Below are 15,610 nucleotides of genomic sequence, written 5' to 3'. Positions count from 1 at the left end.
GTTGAAAGTGTAGTGTAATACATATCTTTTAATTGCTGTTTTGCCTTTAATCTCCAAATATTTTCCCCTCCCCCTGCCCTCTTTCTCATGGGTTTGAATGTAGTGTGCACCAAGAAGACATGTTGCATGGGCAGTTTCATCCACAATGACATGGAGGATTGTCTGGGTGGTGGAGTGTCAGTAAATCTTTGGACATATGGCTTTACATGTCTAATCCATTGTTTGCACTAGTAACAAATTATCCCCCCCCTTCCCTTGCTTCAATTTAGCCCTGCTGTGCAGCAAGTTGGGAAGATGAAGGCAGCGTTTTATCAACTCCTTTCCAATTATTATTAGTAATATATATTTATATGATGATGACACCCAAAAGCTTATAACCCCATTGCATTGGGTACTATTCAAATCTTGCTGTAAGGGCGTAAAACTTAAATGACATCAAACAGAAGTCTGGGGCTGTGGGTACAAGGTGCCAACAAATGAAGAATTGGTGCAGATTTATGTGAATTGCACTAGTTGCAAAAGTAGCAAAGTCTTTCTTTTCCAATTGGGATAAGAGAGATGGAAGGAGAAGAATAAGGATAAGAAAGGAAAAAAGGTGAAGGAAGCACAGTCTTTTATTCATCTCTCCACAATCAGCAAAGCTGGGCTTTTGTAGGCATCACAGCAGAGAAAAGAGCTGGCAGAAACAGTAGAGAGGTGTGAATGGCATAGAAATACCATGAGAAAGACAGGGAGGGAAGGTGAGAAGGAAAAAAGAAGTGAAAAAAGACAGACAGCAGTGAGCTGTGGGAAAGCTCAAGGCAGATACCTGCTGGGAAGCACAGATAGGTAAGTGCAATCAAAGGAAAATAATTTAAGTCCAGGCTGCTTGAAGTTCCTGACAGAAGCCAGGAAAGATAAGGAATCAAAGTTTAGAAATTGAGCAAAGGCCTTTGTTCTCTCTCCTGATGGTTTGTCCCTGATGGCTGTCTCCCTCTGAGCAGGAGCAGGGAGATGGTGGCATTTACTTTCCTGGGCCCAATCTAACCCAGTTCATCTGAATCTGAGACTGTGGAGTGCTTATGGGTGCAGAAAAAACAAAACAAAACAAAACAAAACAGTGCTTTACTTTCATCTTGGTGCACTCCTGCGCCAGGGGCAGCGCATGTCCAGAAGAGAAATCATGTCAGTTTGACCCAGCTCGCCCAGCATCTGTATAGCTCATGTGCTGAAGCAGGAATTTTTGGCACTTTTATCTAATACCTGTTTGGATCAGCTATTAGATAAAAGCACCAAAAAGTCCTGCTGAAGCATATAAGTTATATAGATGCTGGGGAGCTGATTCAAACTGATGCAATATTATTCTTCCAGTAAAGTGCTGTTTTTTGGGTTTTTTGGGGGTGGGGAGGGGTTTCCACATCTGTCAGCAACCTAATATCTATGCATCCAGTTCCACAGAGCTTATAAGGCTGTCTAAACAAAAACCTTATAGTAATATTACAAATTAATTTAGGGCTAAAACTGAGGAAAAAAATACATGTCAATGGCTTCAAATTAAGCTGTATTCATAAAATCAAATATTTTTGCTCACTTTTAGCTGCTTATTTACATTTATAAAAATGGACAAGGTGTTTAATAGTAGGCTATCCTATTTTGGCAATGCTGGCAATGTTGACCTGAAGCAAAGTGAAAATGTTAATGTGTGAGTGTATTTTTCATGCTACCTGACAGTGACTGTACTTCTGCTCCCTGTTTACTTCTTCAGTGTAAGAATTTACTGTATTTATCATCCTCGTAAGTGGGTTTTTCTTATTTTTTCTAGGTGCTGCACAATGGACTTATCATGGAAATGGACCACCCAACAGCAGGGAGAATCGCTGTTCCAGGTTGGAATATTTATTTTTTCTTTTTCAAATGGAACTTAAAAAAAAGTTTCACGAAGTACTAAGTACTTCCAGAACTAGGCTTAAGAGTGGTATATCCTGCTATTTCAATTAAAGGAACAGAAGTTTGAGTGACAGGTAATACCAATGCTCATTTATGCTCCAATAATGTGACGGGGTAGAAGTGGGTTGAAATGTGTGTTGGACCATCCCACTGTTTTCATAGATCAGTTCTCCTAAAACATGAACATGGACTCATGGATTTCATAATATCTGCAAATGCTCACAGCTAGAAATATTTGTATTAAGCTATCTGATAGGACATAGAAATCTGCTTTTGATTTAGATCTGCTTTGAGAGTTATACAAACCATCCTTTAGGGCCTTTTTAATAGAAGAAGGAGGGGTGGGAGGAAGGGGAATCTCACATTGGAGCATATTCCAAGACACTGTGTTTTTAGGATCATAGAAATTAGATAGCAGGGCTGACAATAAAGATGTCTTGTTCTGAAAGGATTTCAGAAGAAGGACAAAGATTTGAAGTTGCCATTTCTCGCTTGTTTTTTGTGATTGAGACTGACTGAACAGAAGTGCCCTACCTGTGCTACCAGAGAAGGCAAAGTTAGAAATCTTACTAAGTCCAATAGGAACCATGATAGATAGATATTATTTTTAAGGAAATCTGGGACACTGATCTCCTGCCCCTCCTCGAGCTGATCCCCACCCCAGGCAGGAGGAGTGGTTTCCAGCCCAGCTGCCCCCCCGCCCCGGCCTCCAGCCGCTGCTCAGGAGAAGCTGGGCTGGGCAGTGTGGGCAAAGTGATACCAATCCAGGACTTTTGTCTCCATCTCACCAACCAGCTGTGACACTGAGACGGCCTGTGAATTCTGTGTCTGCCCCAGCCAAACCAGGTGGCATGGTCACTCTAGTGATAGGCCATCATGGAGTACTTGTGAAAATCTCAACTGGAATCTTCACACTCAGGTCCATTTCTGACCCCTGTGCCTTTTCTAATATTTGTCTAACTGTGAGGTGGTTTCTCTATGTGTTTTTTCTGTCAGAGAATTTGACTTTTCTTCCTCTACGCAGAGCAGCATTTCAGTAACATTTTGTAATATCGTCTCTTTAATGTCTAATGTGAAAATTCCATCTTCTAATACAGCATACAGTTCTCATCAATTTCAGCTGAGTTGTACACACGTAGCTGTAGGAAGAATTTGACCTATACAATTTCTCTTAGGTTGCACATCCTGGAGTCACACTGGGTTACAGAAAGAGTGATTAGAGAGGAATGAAGTCCATATCATTTCATCTTTCCTGCATGGATACTTTTGTATATGCCTCATTTTTGGTCTTTATCCTATGTTCTATTTTACTTTTAGGCCTTTTCAGGTTGAGGAATTTAATTGAAAATACACTAATATGCCTCCACAATTGAAGTGGACTTTTTTGATAATGTACCCCTTGATAATTGAGTTTTCAGGAAAAAAGGAAATCTATTTTGTCTATTCAAAATGGAAAGGCAAACAAAGGTTTTGGTTTCACTTTTTTTTTTTAACCAGGTAGAAAAGCTTTGCAGATGGCAACAGGAAAAAGTATGTAAAGTTTTCATTTTGCATGCAATACATAATCTATCTTTGAGAAATAAAATACTCCTTGAGGGGCTAGGTTAAACTGCAAGAAGACGAGGGAGATGAAAGGAATGTTCTAACAGTCTGTCAGCAGAGATAGAAAACACTGGCAGGAGAGTAAGTTTTCACATAGGCAAACTACAGTGCTTTCCAAATCCTTGGCTATTTTTTACTTTATTAAAACTCAAAACCTGTGACAGTGCATTGAAACTAAAATAAATCATCTTATTCTCTGATGGTTAGCCATTTAGATGGGCTTCTATGAAGGGCTTGTTGTATTGAAGCAGATGGCTATAATGATTATTGGACAGTTGAGCAGGAAAAGCAAAATTCCTTCTTTTCCTGGCATAGAGTAGAGGAAGGAGCCTGAATGAATAGAATGACATTATATGGTTCTACCTATAACTTAAAAAAGTGAACCTAGAGCTTGATTACCATTGAATGTAGATTTTGGGAGTATCCTATGTTTTCCTAGGGCAAGTGTTACACATATATTTTGGTTTACAAAGACAATTCACTTGTAGGTTAACCCTTTCTCAATATCCATTTCAAAGTATTTAGTGGTTTCCAATGTAGTTATATTCAACCATTCAATAGGGGCTACCTCCATTAGGTGACAACTTTTTACTAGGAATTTCATGAGGGATTTCTCTGTAAATGCTAGATCATGAGTCTCAGTTTTGCAAAAACTTGTATTCATAATACCATTGGGGAAGTTATGGGCCCAAGACAAAGCAAGGAAGCATCATCAGATAATATTCCTGGCCCTAAATCTGCATTCATAACTATAACACTGCTCCTTCCCAACTTGCTATTAGGGCTGTGCGAAATTTCACCGGCAGTTTCATTTCGATGCTGTTTTGACTTGTTTTGAGCTCAAAACAGAGAAATCAAAATGAAACAGAGAGCTTCGAAACAGCCTTGAAACAAAACAAGGCAAGTCGAAACATTTCAAAATTTTCGAAACATTTCAAGTTTCAAAGCTCAAGCTGGGCTTGCCTGCAGGGAAACAGAAACTAAAGTAAAGAGAGGGAGGAGGAAGAGGGGGGGAGGGGGGCTTTCATTATTGACTGTGAGCGGGGAAGGGAAGGGGAGGCGGGGGGAAGGAGTGCTTTCATTATTGACTGTGTAGCTGGCTAGTGACTGTCATCCTTTTCTGAGGTCTCTTCCAATCCCAGTGCTCTGGGGGAGGGATGGAAAAACTGCATAAAAGGCAGCATTGTTTGAACTGCCCTGCTTTCTGCCTTGGTGTCACTCGAGTGAGGGCGTACCTTAACACACAGTGTCACCCACCCGTGTCACAAGTTTTGCCTGTCAGCAGCTAGAGGTGCAGGGCCCCAGAACCCAGACTCCCCCTGCACCTATCTCCTTGACAGCTTGCAAGCTTCGTGGCCTCAGCAGGGCCAAGCAGGCCTGCAGTTTTCACCCCCCTGTGCCCCATGACACACACAGTCCCACAAGCACCCATGTCATGAGTTTTGCCTGTCAGCAGCCAGAGATGCAGGGCCCCAGAACCCAGAAGCCCCTGCACCTGTCTCCTTGAAAGCTGGCAGGCTTCATGGCCTTAGCAGGTGCCACCATCCCTACAGTTTTGATCCCACTGTGGCTTAACACATACATGTGACATGAGTTTTTTGCTTTCAAGACTTTGAGGTGCACTTTCCCTGAAATCCTTGCACCTATCACCTTGAAACGTAGCAGGATTCATGCCCTCTCAAAGGGCTATCATTCCTGCATGTTTCATCCAAATCAGGCTAGAAATGACAAAGTTATAGGCTGTTTTGAGATTCCCCATTATAGCCTATGGGCGAAATGTTGAAACTGCGAAACTGTTTTGATGAAACAAAATGGAACAGTGGTTTCGAATCGAAACAAAATTTGAAACAAAACGCTGTTCCGTCGAAACGTAGATATCATGCCCTTGCTGCACCAGCTGCAGACATATAAAAATCAACAAGGAAAATCACCAGTAAATACACATTGCAGTCGTCTAGCCTTGAGGTAACTGGGATATGTATCACCTTGCCTAGGTTTATGTATATTAAAAATGTTTGCAGTCTTTAGCTGGTTGGATGCAGAAGTAGGCAGTTCTGCCAAGTGCTACCAGATAAGGTCTCAGGAAAAGCAATTGATCTCAGACTCTTGAGATTCTGTACCACTTTCTCTATAGAGAGCAAGTGGTTCATCAGTCAGGTGAGGAACATATTTTGCATTGTGGCATAACATTCTTTTAATCTCTTGAGATCATCCTCACATGCTTGAAGAATTAATCTGAACTCAGTTAAGAACTGTGGTATAGTGTTTCATTTTGGCATAAACTCCTGGCTCTGTGTTCAGATCATCCACATTAACTAGTCAATGTAAAGAACCATCCTTTTTTCATTGGTTTTCTTAAATTGTATTTAATTGTGTAAGCAGAAAAATATTTTTTAATAATCAGGGTTTTTTAATTGTCTGGTTCATTAGATTCTTGTCATGGTTTGGTAGACATTACATCAGAGCTGTTTCTTTGTAACTGTTATGTTGTAGACCTCAAAGAAGAATAGATTTCTGGTTAGGAATCTGGGAATAAAGAAATCTGGATTTCTTCCTTTTAGTTATGCAGATTTGTTTTGTAACATCAGACCAATCATTTAACCTGTCTTCAAAATACATGTTTTCCTGTCTTTAAAAAAAATGAAGATTCAGCAGGGGTTCCAAAATTCTTAATCTCTTAACATCTAAAAAACTCTTTGATATCTTCAGAAGGAAGTAGTTATAAAAATGTCAAAATGTGTGCATGTGTGTGTGTATACACACACACATATATATATGTATATATATATATGTATGTATATGTATATAACATATTTTGTCCAGGCAAACAAGGCAGACTCAGGCTGATTACGAGGGTGAAAACTGCTATTCAGTTTTAGTATATTCCCTCAGATGCCAGAAACCACAGACTCCTGTTAACTTTACGTTGCATTTTTCAATCTTGAAGTGTAAGGGAGGAGGGAAGATTCATAGGACTAGATATATATGGTGGCATGTATTCATCAAAAATCATTGTCCTGCATTGAGGGATTTTGCAGGAAATTAAGGAAATATGTACTATAGTACATTGTTTCCTGCAGCTAGGGGATCCCACACTACAGGAGCAATAACAACAGCATGCAAAAATTCCAGCAATTCTCTGCACACATCATTACTTGAACTTCTGATCCTGTCTGTTTCTCATCACACGTGTGTGTGTGTGCACGTGCGTGTGCCTGCATGTGTGTGCATGTGCACATAGCTGAAGTTGATTGAAAATTTTTAATTTCACTTCACTATTTATGGAGCATTAGAGACAAACAGCTTCTCCAGCATTCCTGTTACCTCATTCGCCTTTTTTAGTCATCAGTGCTGAGTGTTTATGTCTTTTACATTCGCAGAGTTGATTTCAATTTTTAGGAATTCGGTACCATTACAGGAACTCAGCAGAAATGATGTATGTCATCTTGCTTGGCTAGCCTCAAAATACTTTAAAAAAGTCTTAATAAATTTATAAACAGCATATTGATACTGATTGCAAAACCAGAAAAGAGGTGGTGGGGAAGGTAATGAGTATGTTATAAGTTTGAAGGTTATGCAGAAGAATAAGGAACTGGTTTTATTTTTCAAATATGCGATATTGATATTTTCATTTTAGGATCGTTTCTTGTGAAGAATAGATAACAGACTTTATTAACCCTATGACATACATTTTCTTAGTATTGTTTTAAATGATTTGTCATACATGCTAGTACCACCAAGTACCTTAATGAATGCTTTCCCACATTTTAGGGAAGAAGTAAGGAATGACTTTCTAATTGATTAGTGGGACTTCTGTTCCTGGTGACTGTTAGAAATGGAACAGCTCCTCTCCCTTAAAGCCAGACTGGTTGTGCATGCATCCTACACTTTGCTATAGCATTTAACTTCAGCACTATAGCACTGACTGGAACTAGGAATTTTGCATTGCACAGGAAGCAATGCTATATCCCCAAGCAGTAAGCACATCTCTGCTGGAAGTTTCTCTTTGCAGACCTTAGAGTTGCCATTTAAGTATCTCTCTAGGGTAGATGTTCTTCTTGCAGGACACATTTCTTTCCAAGGGTTGAAAGCAAAATGCTTGCAGGGTGCTTTCCTCTAAAAAGAAAAAAAAGGCAGCCATGACTACAGTATACAAGATGGTAATCAAAGACTGGTAAAATCAAATTTGTGAGTGAGGTCTGTATGTATAACCTATGGTTTTCCCTCTAATCGAGATTTTCCTTATGTTTCTTTTTTCCTCCATGCCCACTGGGTTACTCTCTGGCTTTCTTTACATTTATATCACAAACATTTCCAATGATATAAATAAAGAGAAAGTATCACTTTGCTGTATTCAGTTGCACATCTGAATGAAAGTAAAGAATGAATTATTTAGGCAAACAGTTTGGTTAAACCACTGTTCTCATGCCAGCAGTGGTATTTATTACAGCTAAAATGTTTGTCTTTGGAATTCAGTTTTGTTTAAAAATAATAACATGTTTATTGTTATTTTGAATAAAATAGTCTCTCATATTTATCCACTTAAGCATCTCAAAAAGCTGTTTCTTACCCTCTTCCTGTGTAAGAAGCACAGCCAGGTGCTCAATAAGGGTAGGGTGTGTACTTGTAAAGATACATATGTGCCTCTCTTGAGTGCACTGTAAAACAGTCACATTGCTTCAACTCCCATAAATTGCAAGTGTATCTTTATGATCTTTAATAATTATTGGATAAGTAAAGGAATCCATTTCCAACTGAAAAATTTGGTTATGTTTAAACATTTAGACAATTTTACTTAATCCGTAAGACACTCTGAGGCTATGTATACTCATCCTCTTGTCCATTCCCGCCATGTCTTCCTAATGCAAACCCTGTTTCTCTTTTACAAAGGAGCTTTTAACTTGCAGCAGTTAGTGCTTGGCCCCTTTATGGCTTTCTCCTCTAAATTAAATAGATTTATCTAGCCCTACTCAGGACTGGAAGGAATGACTGGATTTAATTGTTATAAGGTGTAAACTATATTCATAGTTGTGGAGATCTGAATGTCAGAAGTCACCATTAAATCCTCTAGTCCATTCACCTATATAATGCAAGACACACAGTTCCATTCGGGTATTACTATACTGACCCCAGTAACTTCTGTATGATGAAAACATTTCTTATTCAGAAAGATATCCACTAATTCATCTGGTAGTGTCTTGTGGTGTCAAATCCAGTTATTCTCAACCATGGTGCCTGGCTGAGATCCTCTTAAGGGTGCTGTGGGGTGCCAATCAATATTAGCACTGTTAGGCATGCAGACACCTGCACATGATTCACAAGATACACCCAGAGATTTCAAACAGGAATCCATAACGTCAAAAATACTCTGACCTGTAATGGCCTATCTGAGTTCTTTGCAACAGAAAAATTGTTCTATTATTTTTCCTTAGTCAAAAAAACAAGAGAAAGCTGAAAGCTGACAATTTCTGAGGGGTACCTTGAGTCTAAAACTATTCAGAACCACTGGTGTAACTACTCTTACTGTTAAAAAGATGCGCCTCACTTTTTTCTTTTGAACTTGTCTGGCTTTAACATCTAGCAGTTAGCACTTGGCTCATATATGTGTTTCTTCTATAGTACTCAGGATTTTTATTCCATGAAACTACTTACATAACAGAAGTCACCTCTTAACCTTCATTTTGATAAGCTGCATAGGCTGAGCTCCTTAAATTTCACTCTGTAAGGTGTGTAGTCAGTTTTAATTACTAAGTGGATTTGTGGGAGGTGTGTGCTCACACGTGTGTATATAGTACAGAGTGTATTAATGGAGAGAATTTTTACATACATATATGGAAAGGACAACTTGGGGAGGTATGGTGTAACCATTTGATTAGCAAAATGAGTTCCATAGAAATTCTACAAAGGGGATAAGATAGGGGTCACCAGAGACTAAGTTATACAGCAAACACGTGAGAGATCCCTTGCAGCAACCTGGTGAATTTATTTGTATTTTACTATCATTTCACCTACTTTTTATTCTTGGGTTAGAATCTGACAAAAAAAGTGTGAGAAGAATTTTCTTTTTATGATGACTTACTTTGCAAAAGAGCTTGTCTGTCTTCAGTTTGGGTGGCAGTATTTGCCATTGACTGGCCTGTTCAGTGATTGATTTTATAGGATGAATTATTTTTTTGAATGCTCATTCATTGCAGTTACACATAATACTCCATGTTCCTGAGACAGAAGACTTTTTGCCAACTGTGCCCACTTTGTCCAGCCATGTACCCCCACTATGCTCATGTTCTGGCCCTGTGGATAAAGGGCAGTGTGGAAACAACTGTGATTCCAGGCGTACTCCATGGGGCTTCACCCCAGCATGGGGGTTTTCCTGGGCTCTGTGTTAGGTCCGTGTGTGCACTGAGTGCTTCATGATGGGGTGTGGGGGCATGGCCCAGGGACACAGGTGCCCAGGTACCTGGGCTCGTGCATGGGAAAACCAATGCCTTCCTTCCCCACTCCCACGGCCCGCCTGCAGCTGACAGATGCCTGTGGCTGACAAATGAAGCAGGAGGGGATTTTGGGGTGTGGTCACCCATGCCCAGCAGCTAATTGGGGTGGCCTGGGCACTTGGCAGTCTCTGGTAGCCCAGGGAGCCCGTGGGGCATGCTGGAGGGCCTGCAAGAGCAGCTGCCACCAAAGGGGAGGATGTGAGTTCTGTTCACGACTGATCTAGCCTATGCCGCTTACAGAAAATCACGTAACTTAGATGAATTCCACCTTGGGCTTTTTGAATGTCTGTACCTAGCCATGAGCAGTGTTCATATTGGTAGCTTGGATCCATAAGTAAAACATTCTCACAAAGGATCTTGCACAAGGGAAATCAGTTAGAGATTTGTTTTATATAAAGAACAAACTGGTTCAGATCTCTCAACAGGATCAACAGTTGAGAATGAAGACCAGTCTGTAGATGAAGAGGTATATTAACGTGGACTCTGTCATCTCCATTTTAAAACTTAGTAGAAATTAATTTAAAAAAATAGAGGCACAGCAAATTCCTCCAGAGGAAGTATAGGAAACCCCCCACAACTCACTGGTTATTCTTCACAATTTAATGCGCAATAAAATTACTTTCTGTTAATAAAGCACTTTTTGAATCAGAAAAGGCAGTGTGACAGATGTCTGCTACTATTCTTCCATAGAACCTAGGAAAAAGTATAATACTCCACTCAGGAAAGCAGAATAATTCTATTCGCCCCTTGTTCCAAATCCACTTATGTTCACGAGTGGCCAATGTTAGGCATAAACACCATCATTTGAAAAAACAACCTAAGTACCTCTTAATAAAGAAACTAATCAATTGGAACTTTTTGGGGTGAAAAAATTATTTGTCAGCAAGTTTACACGATTGCATTTTGAAGGACCAAATCTCCTGGCAAAGTATTATTTTTATTAATTGAAATATGTTAGTGAAATACACTGGCAAACTGTCCCAGAAAAACAGGTATCGGTGCATGCCTTTCATAAAGAAGGTAAGTTATTAGTAGTCTATGGGAACCACTGCAATAGCCAGATGCTCTTCCTGTCTTCAGTATTCCAGCATTCCAAAAGATGTGGAAAACTTACCATTTCAGAGCGGTAGTCTTCTCAGGAGGTAGATGAATGACTCCGTCCACATGATGAAATAGAACAGGATCATACTTTATTCATTAGGAACTTACACACCTGCAATAAAGAGGTAATTTTATAATACAAACCCTTACCAGAGACAGAAGACAGTTCCCTCTACATTCTGATATCAGCCTTTTTGTGACCCACCTAGAAATCATTAGAATCTACAAAAGGGAAGACTACTATAACTACTATAATTGCTGAGAAATGGGCACTGGGAATTGTTTCTACTGGTTATACAATCCAGTTTCACATAGTACCTAATCCCAGCCCACCTTCCCTCTCCCTTTTCAGGGGCCCTTTATTACAGTTCTCTCATGAAGGTGGTTCAGTCTCTTTCCCAATAGGGTGCATTTTCCTCTAGCAAAGAGGAGGAAAGTTTTCTTTATTCCACATATTTTTCTCTCTCCAAAAGAAAGGAAGTTGGTGTGCATTGGGATATCAGAGAGCTAAATGCATTCATTCACTGCTTGAAGTTGAGTATGGTTTTATGCATAAAAGTTTGAAGACTCAGAAATTAGTGCCTGTTTTGTCAGATCACTCTGTCAACAGTATATTTTACAGGATATTCAAACCACACTCTCTGATAGTTTCAGTGGACATTTCTCCAGGGATCACAAATGGGAACTCCACAATTCAGTGATGGAGTCAATTTTCCTATATTAGGGTCATCCAGCTGTGGACCTGTTTACCAGGCATGTAAAGAAATGTCCAAATTACATTTTGCTCCGGTAATGGTTAGGATCAGTGTTCTTTATGGAATTTTTTTTCTGTTTCAGTCATTAGGTCAGTTAATACATGCATTCTCATGAATACCATAAGTCCTCAGATGGCTGATTTTAAAATCAAACTGTACAAATACTAATTATTTTAGTAAATCTTAGCTGGCCCAGGCAGTTTTGGCTTCCACACTTGTTTCAGTCATCTGCCTGTTCCCCTCTTCACTTACCTGTCAAATTGGATCTCCAAACTGAGGATAAGGTTTGACGCCTCAGTCTTCCTTCCCTGCATTCAGTTCCTTTTTAATAGATATCTGACCTGAAAAACCATGTTCAATATATGTTCAATAACTCTTAACTAAGGAAGAAGTCTACAAGGAGAATCTGTGTTGAAATGGGGAGCAGTATAAGCTGCTATTTTGGTCCACTGATATCATCGTTACCAGACATTGTATAATATGTATCATCATTGAAAACTTCAGGTCTCTTCTCCCTCTTATGCTTGGCAGCCCTTAACGCCTTCTCTCCATCAATGGACAGCTTTACTGTGTTCTTGCACTCAGTCACAGCAAGATTTCTAAAAGGATTTGTCAGTCTTCCCAACAATATGGAAACCAACACCATTGTGGCAGCTCAGTTTGGTGCTTATAACTCATAAGCTGTTCATATTCCATTTGAGCTCTGTGTCGCATAGTGGTTCTCCACTTCTCTATAAAGGTTTCTTTCATTATCCCACACCATCAGTTGGGAGAATGAGAGAATATAGAACACTCATGTTAGACCTCCTTTATAGTATTCGATCTTGAGGAACTTTTGCTTAGACCACACCTGAAATTTGTACCAAAGATAATTTCGAAATTCAAAATCCTTAATCCCTCGACTGTATTTTTCCCCAAAGAACTTGTGAATTAGCAAGAAATTAAATTATTCACCTTAGCCATTGGAAGCGTTTTGCAGCAAATGAAACAAGAAATGTCAGGGCTGGTTTTTGCTCCAGGTGAAGTTGGAGTCAGAGTTCTCCAGGGCAGTAGATTTGACTGCACCAGGAACCACCACTTGGGTTGGGGGACAGAGAGAGCAGAAAGGTAAGTGGCTGCTAGTGTCAGAGGGAGGAAGGGGAGGTAGAAAGGAAGAGAGCTTACCTCTAGCTTTAGAGGGAATCACTGGCAAGGCACAAGGCACAGAAGGGGACATACTGAACTGAGCTGCCTGTTGAATTGGGCCCCAGAAGTGACTGAATCCAGCCCATGGGCCATAGGGTTGAGCACTATTTCTCTAGGAGATGCCCTTCTGATCTAATGGTCATCTTTTTTGGACATCTTTTTCAGTAGGGCAGTCTTTCAGTAGGTCAGCAGTTGAAGACATACAGGGGCAAATGCATGACAATGAAAACAAGAGTAACCTGGCTCTGTATTAGGTTGTGTTAACAGTATCATCATATCAAAGTAATAGGAAGTGATTCTTCTACTCTGTTCAGCACTGGTGAGGTCTCACTTGGAATATGGAGTCCAGTTTTCAGTACCTCATGCAACTCTCAGATTGAACTATTCAGTCACATGAGACACTGCAAACTATCTATGTCATAGGCTGCAATATCCACCATCTCCCATAGATGAAAGGATGCCAAAATGTTTCAGCACCACGTTTCCGGAAAAACAGGGGCAAACTGGAAAGAGTTCACAGGAGAGCAACAAAAATTATTAGAGCTCTACAAAACATGACATATGAGGAGAGTTTGAAAGGAATGGAATTTTTTGTCTTGAGAAGAGAAGATGGAAGGGTACTTGATACCCTTTCAAATACAAAAATAGCTATAAATACATGACAAGACCTGATGATTATTATAATGGTTGTTATAAAAACATGGCACAGAGATATGCCAAGAAGTAACAGACTTAAATTGCAACAGGGGACAGCTAGGAGGGATATTAAAAAGAAATTTCTGACTATGAGCATGGTTATATACTGTGACAGATTACCTAGGGAGGTGTGGAATTTCTCTCATTGGAAGTTTTTAAGCACAGGTGAAACAAATATTTTTCTAGGCTGGCTTAGACAGGGATGATTCTGCCTTGAGCCCAGCCCAGGTTGAATCAAGTGCCCTGCAATAGTCACATTTAGCCTGATTTTTTTCCAAGATTTTGTCAAAGTTTAGGTCTCCAGCAGTTATTTTTATCCTAATTTAAAGCAATTGAGGCCAGTTTGCTGTACTGTGATTTAAAATGCTGGTGATTTTTGGCTGCCAGCTAAACAAACCCACTAAATGGCATTTTCTCTTTCTCTATGTGCATTTTTATTGCAAAAAATGGAAAATTACGTTAGAAGATCTTTGAACCTCAATGGACTCTTCAGGATGTCAAAATTTAAGACCTGCTCATTTTGTTCACCTCTGATTTAGGCAGTTGGGGCACTAAACTAGGACTTGGGAGACAGGTTCATTTCTCTGGTCTGCCATGAACTTCACTCAAGACCCTAGACAATCTACTCAGTTTCTTTGTCTCACTTCCCCATCTGTAACGTGTCAGATCATAGCACTTTCCTGCCTCTAATGGAAGGTGGTCAGATACCAAGTAAGCACCATAATCAGAGAAAAAAATTCTGCTCTATCCTCTAACCCAGAGGTTTAGTCTCAAGGCACCCTTCAGAACATCCCAGCTCTTAGTTTATACTCATTTTCTCGCTACGTAAAAGTAATAAGGCAATTCTGTTGCAAGAACTCAGACCACAGCAGGTCAGACTGGTTGTGACCCTATGGATTCCTGTGTTAAATCTGTGGGTTTATTTTATGAATCGTGTGTATACACTGTGGCAGGCACTTGGGGTGCCTGCCACTTTAAGAGGTCAGGTGGCCTGCCAAGCTGCTGGCAGGGCTGGGCCAGGGCTAATTGGGAGTCAGATGGCCCAGGGAGCCAGCAGGTGAGACTGAGCCTGATACAGTCCAGGAGCTTTCAGAGGTGGAGCAAAGTGAAAGAGAACATCTGTGAGGATGCCATCTGTTAGGCATGGGGCATGGTATAGGGGAGGAATGTGTCAGTCCCAGCGCACATGCTCCTGGGTTCCAGGTACAGTATGAGACGCCAACGAGTGCTAGCATAAGATGCTCTGCGCCGGTATATTCTGGTCGTCCCGCATGCCACACGTGGGCCTTTTGACTAATCAGCCCTGCAACAAGCGCTGGCAGTGGAATAGGCCAGTGAGTATTAGCTGTTATCATGTTGATGTCGGTGACATGCCCTCTACTCCACGAGGCTTGTCTAACTAGGAAGCTTGCTTCTTCTTGGTTAAGCAGGTCAGATCCAAGTTCCATGACCAAACGTCCTAACCATACAGCTAGGTTCTCTTCAGGTTGGATCCTTGATGCTCCACACAAATACTGCAACTCAGTTCTGGTGCGAGCATAGTAAGCAGTAGCAACTCGATCAGTCGTTGTTGTAGGGAGAGCTGCTCTTTCGGGAGTCAATGCTGTCATAGGCTGAACTGCTGCCTTGGGAGTCATTGCTGCTATTATTACTTCAGGCAGGAGGGGCGGATACACTCCTCCGCTTAACTCCCTCCTTCGTCGGCAGGAAGGCGTGGTCGGTAGAGGCGTCGCTGCGTCGCTAGGCGGAGTTGCCAGCGACGACGCTGCGTTGATGGGCGGAGTTGCCGACCTAACTCTCGCGGGTTCTTCCGAAGCTCCACCCTTCTTTTCCGGTTCTTCCATGCAGTCTCCC

At 40.7% G+C, this 15,610-nt stretch overlaps 1 protein-coding gene across 1 annotated transcript in view; it reads left to right on the top strand.

The window, feature by feature from the left end:
* Window positions 1-15,610, top strand: part of SUGCT (succinyl-CoA:glutarate-CoA transferase) — a 542,264-nt gene that overhangs the window by 453,957 nt on the left and 72,697 nt on the right. Inside the window, exons 13-14 of the mRNA XM_025200042.1 lie at window positions 1,802-1,865; window positions 3,424-3,456. Of these exons, the coding sequence (XP_025055827.1) occupies window positions 1,802-1,865; window positions 3,424-3,456 (97 nt within the window). The remainder of the gene's footprint in view (window positions 1-1,801; window positions 1,866-3,423; window positions 3,457-15,610) is intronic.

The sequence above is a fragment of the Alligator sinensis genome, unplaced genomic scaffold (assembly GCF_000455745.1).
Source record: "Alligator sinensis unplaced genomic scaffold, ASM45574v1 scaffold254_1, whole genome shotgun sequence".
Classification (NCBI taxonomy): Eukaryota; Metazoa; Chordata; order Crocodylia; family Alligatoridae; genus Alligator; species Alligator sinensis.
Note: the sequence above shows the minus strand (reverse complement) of the source record. Positions and strands in the feature narration are given on the sequence as shown.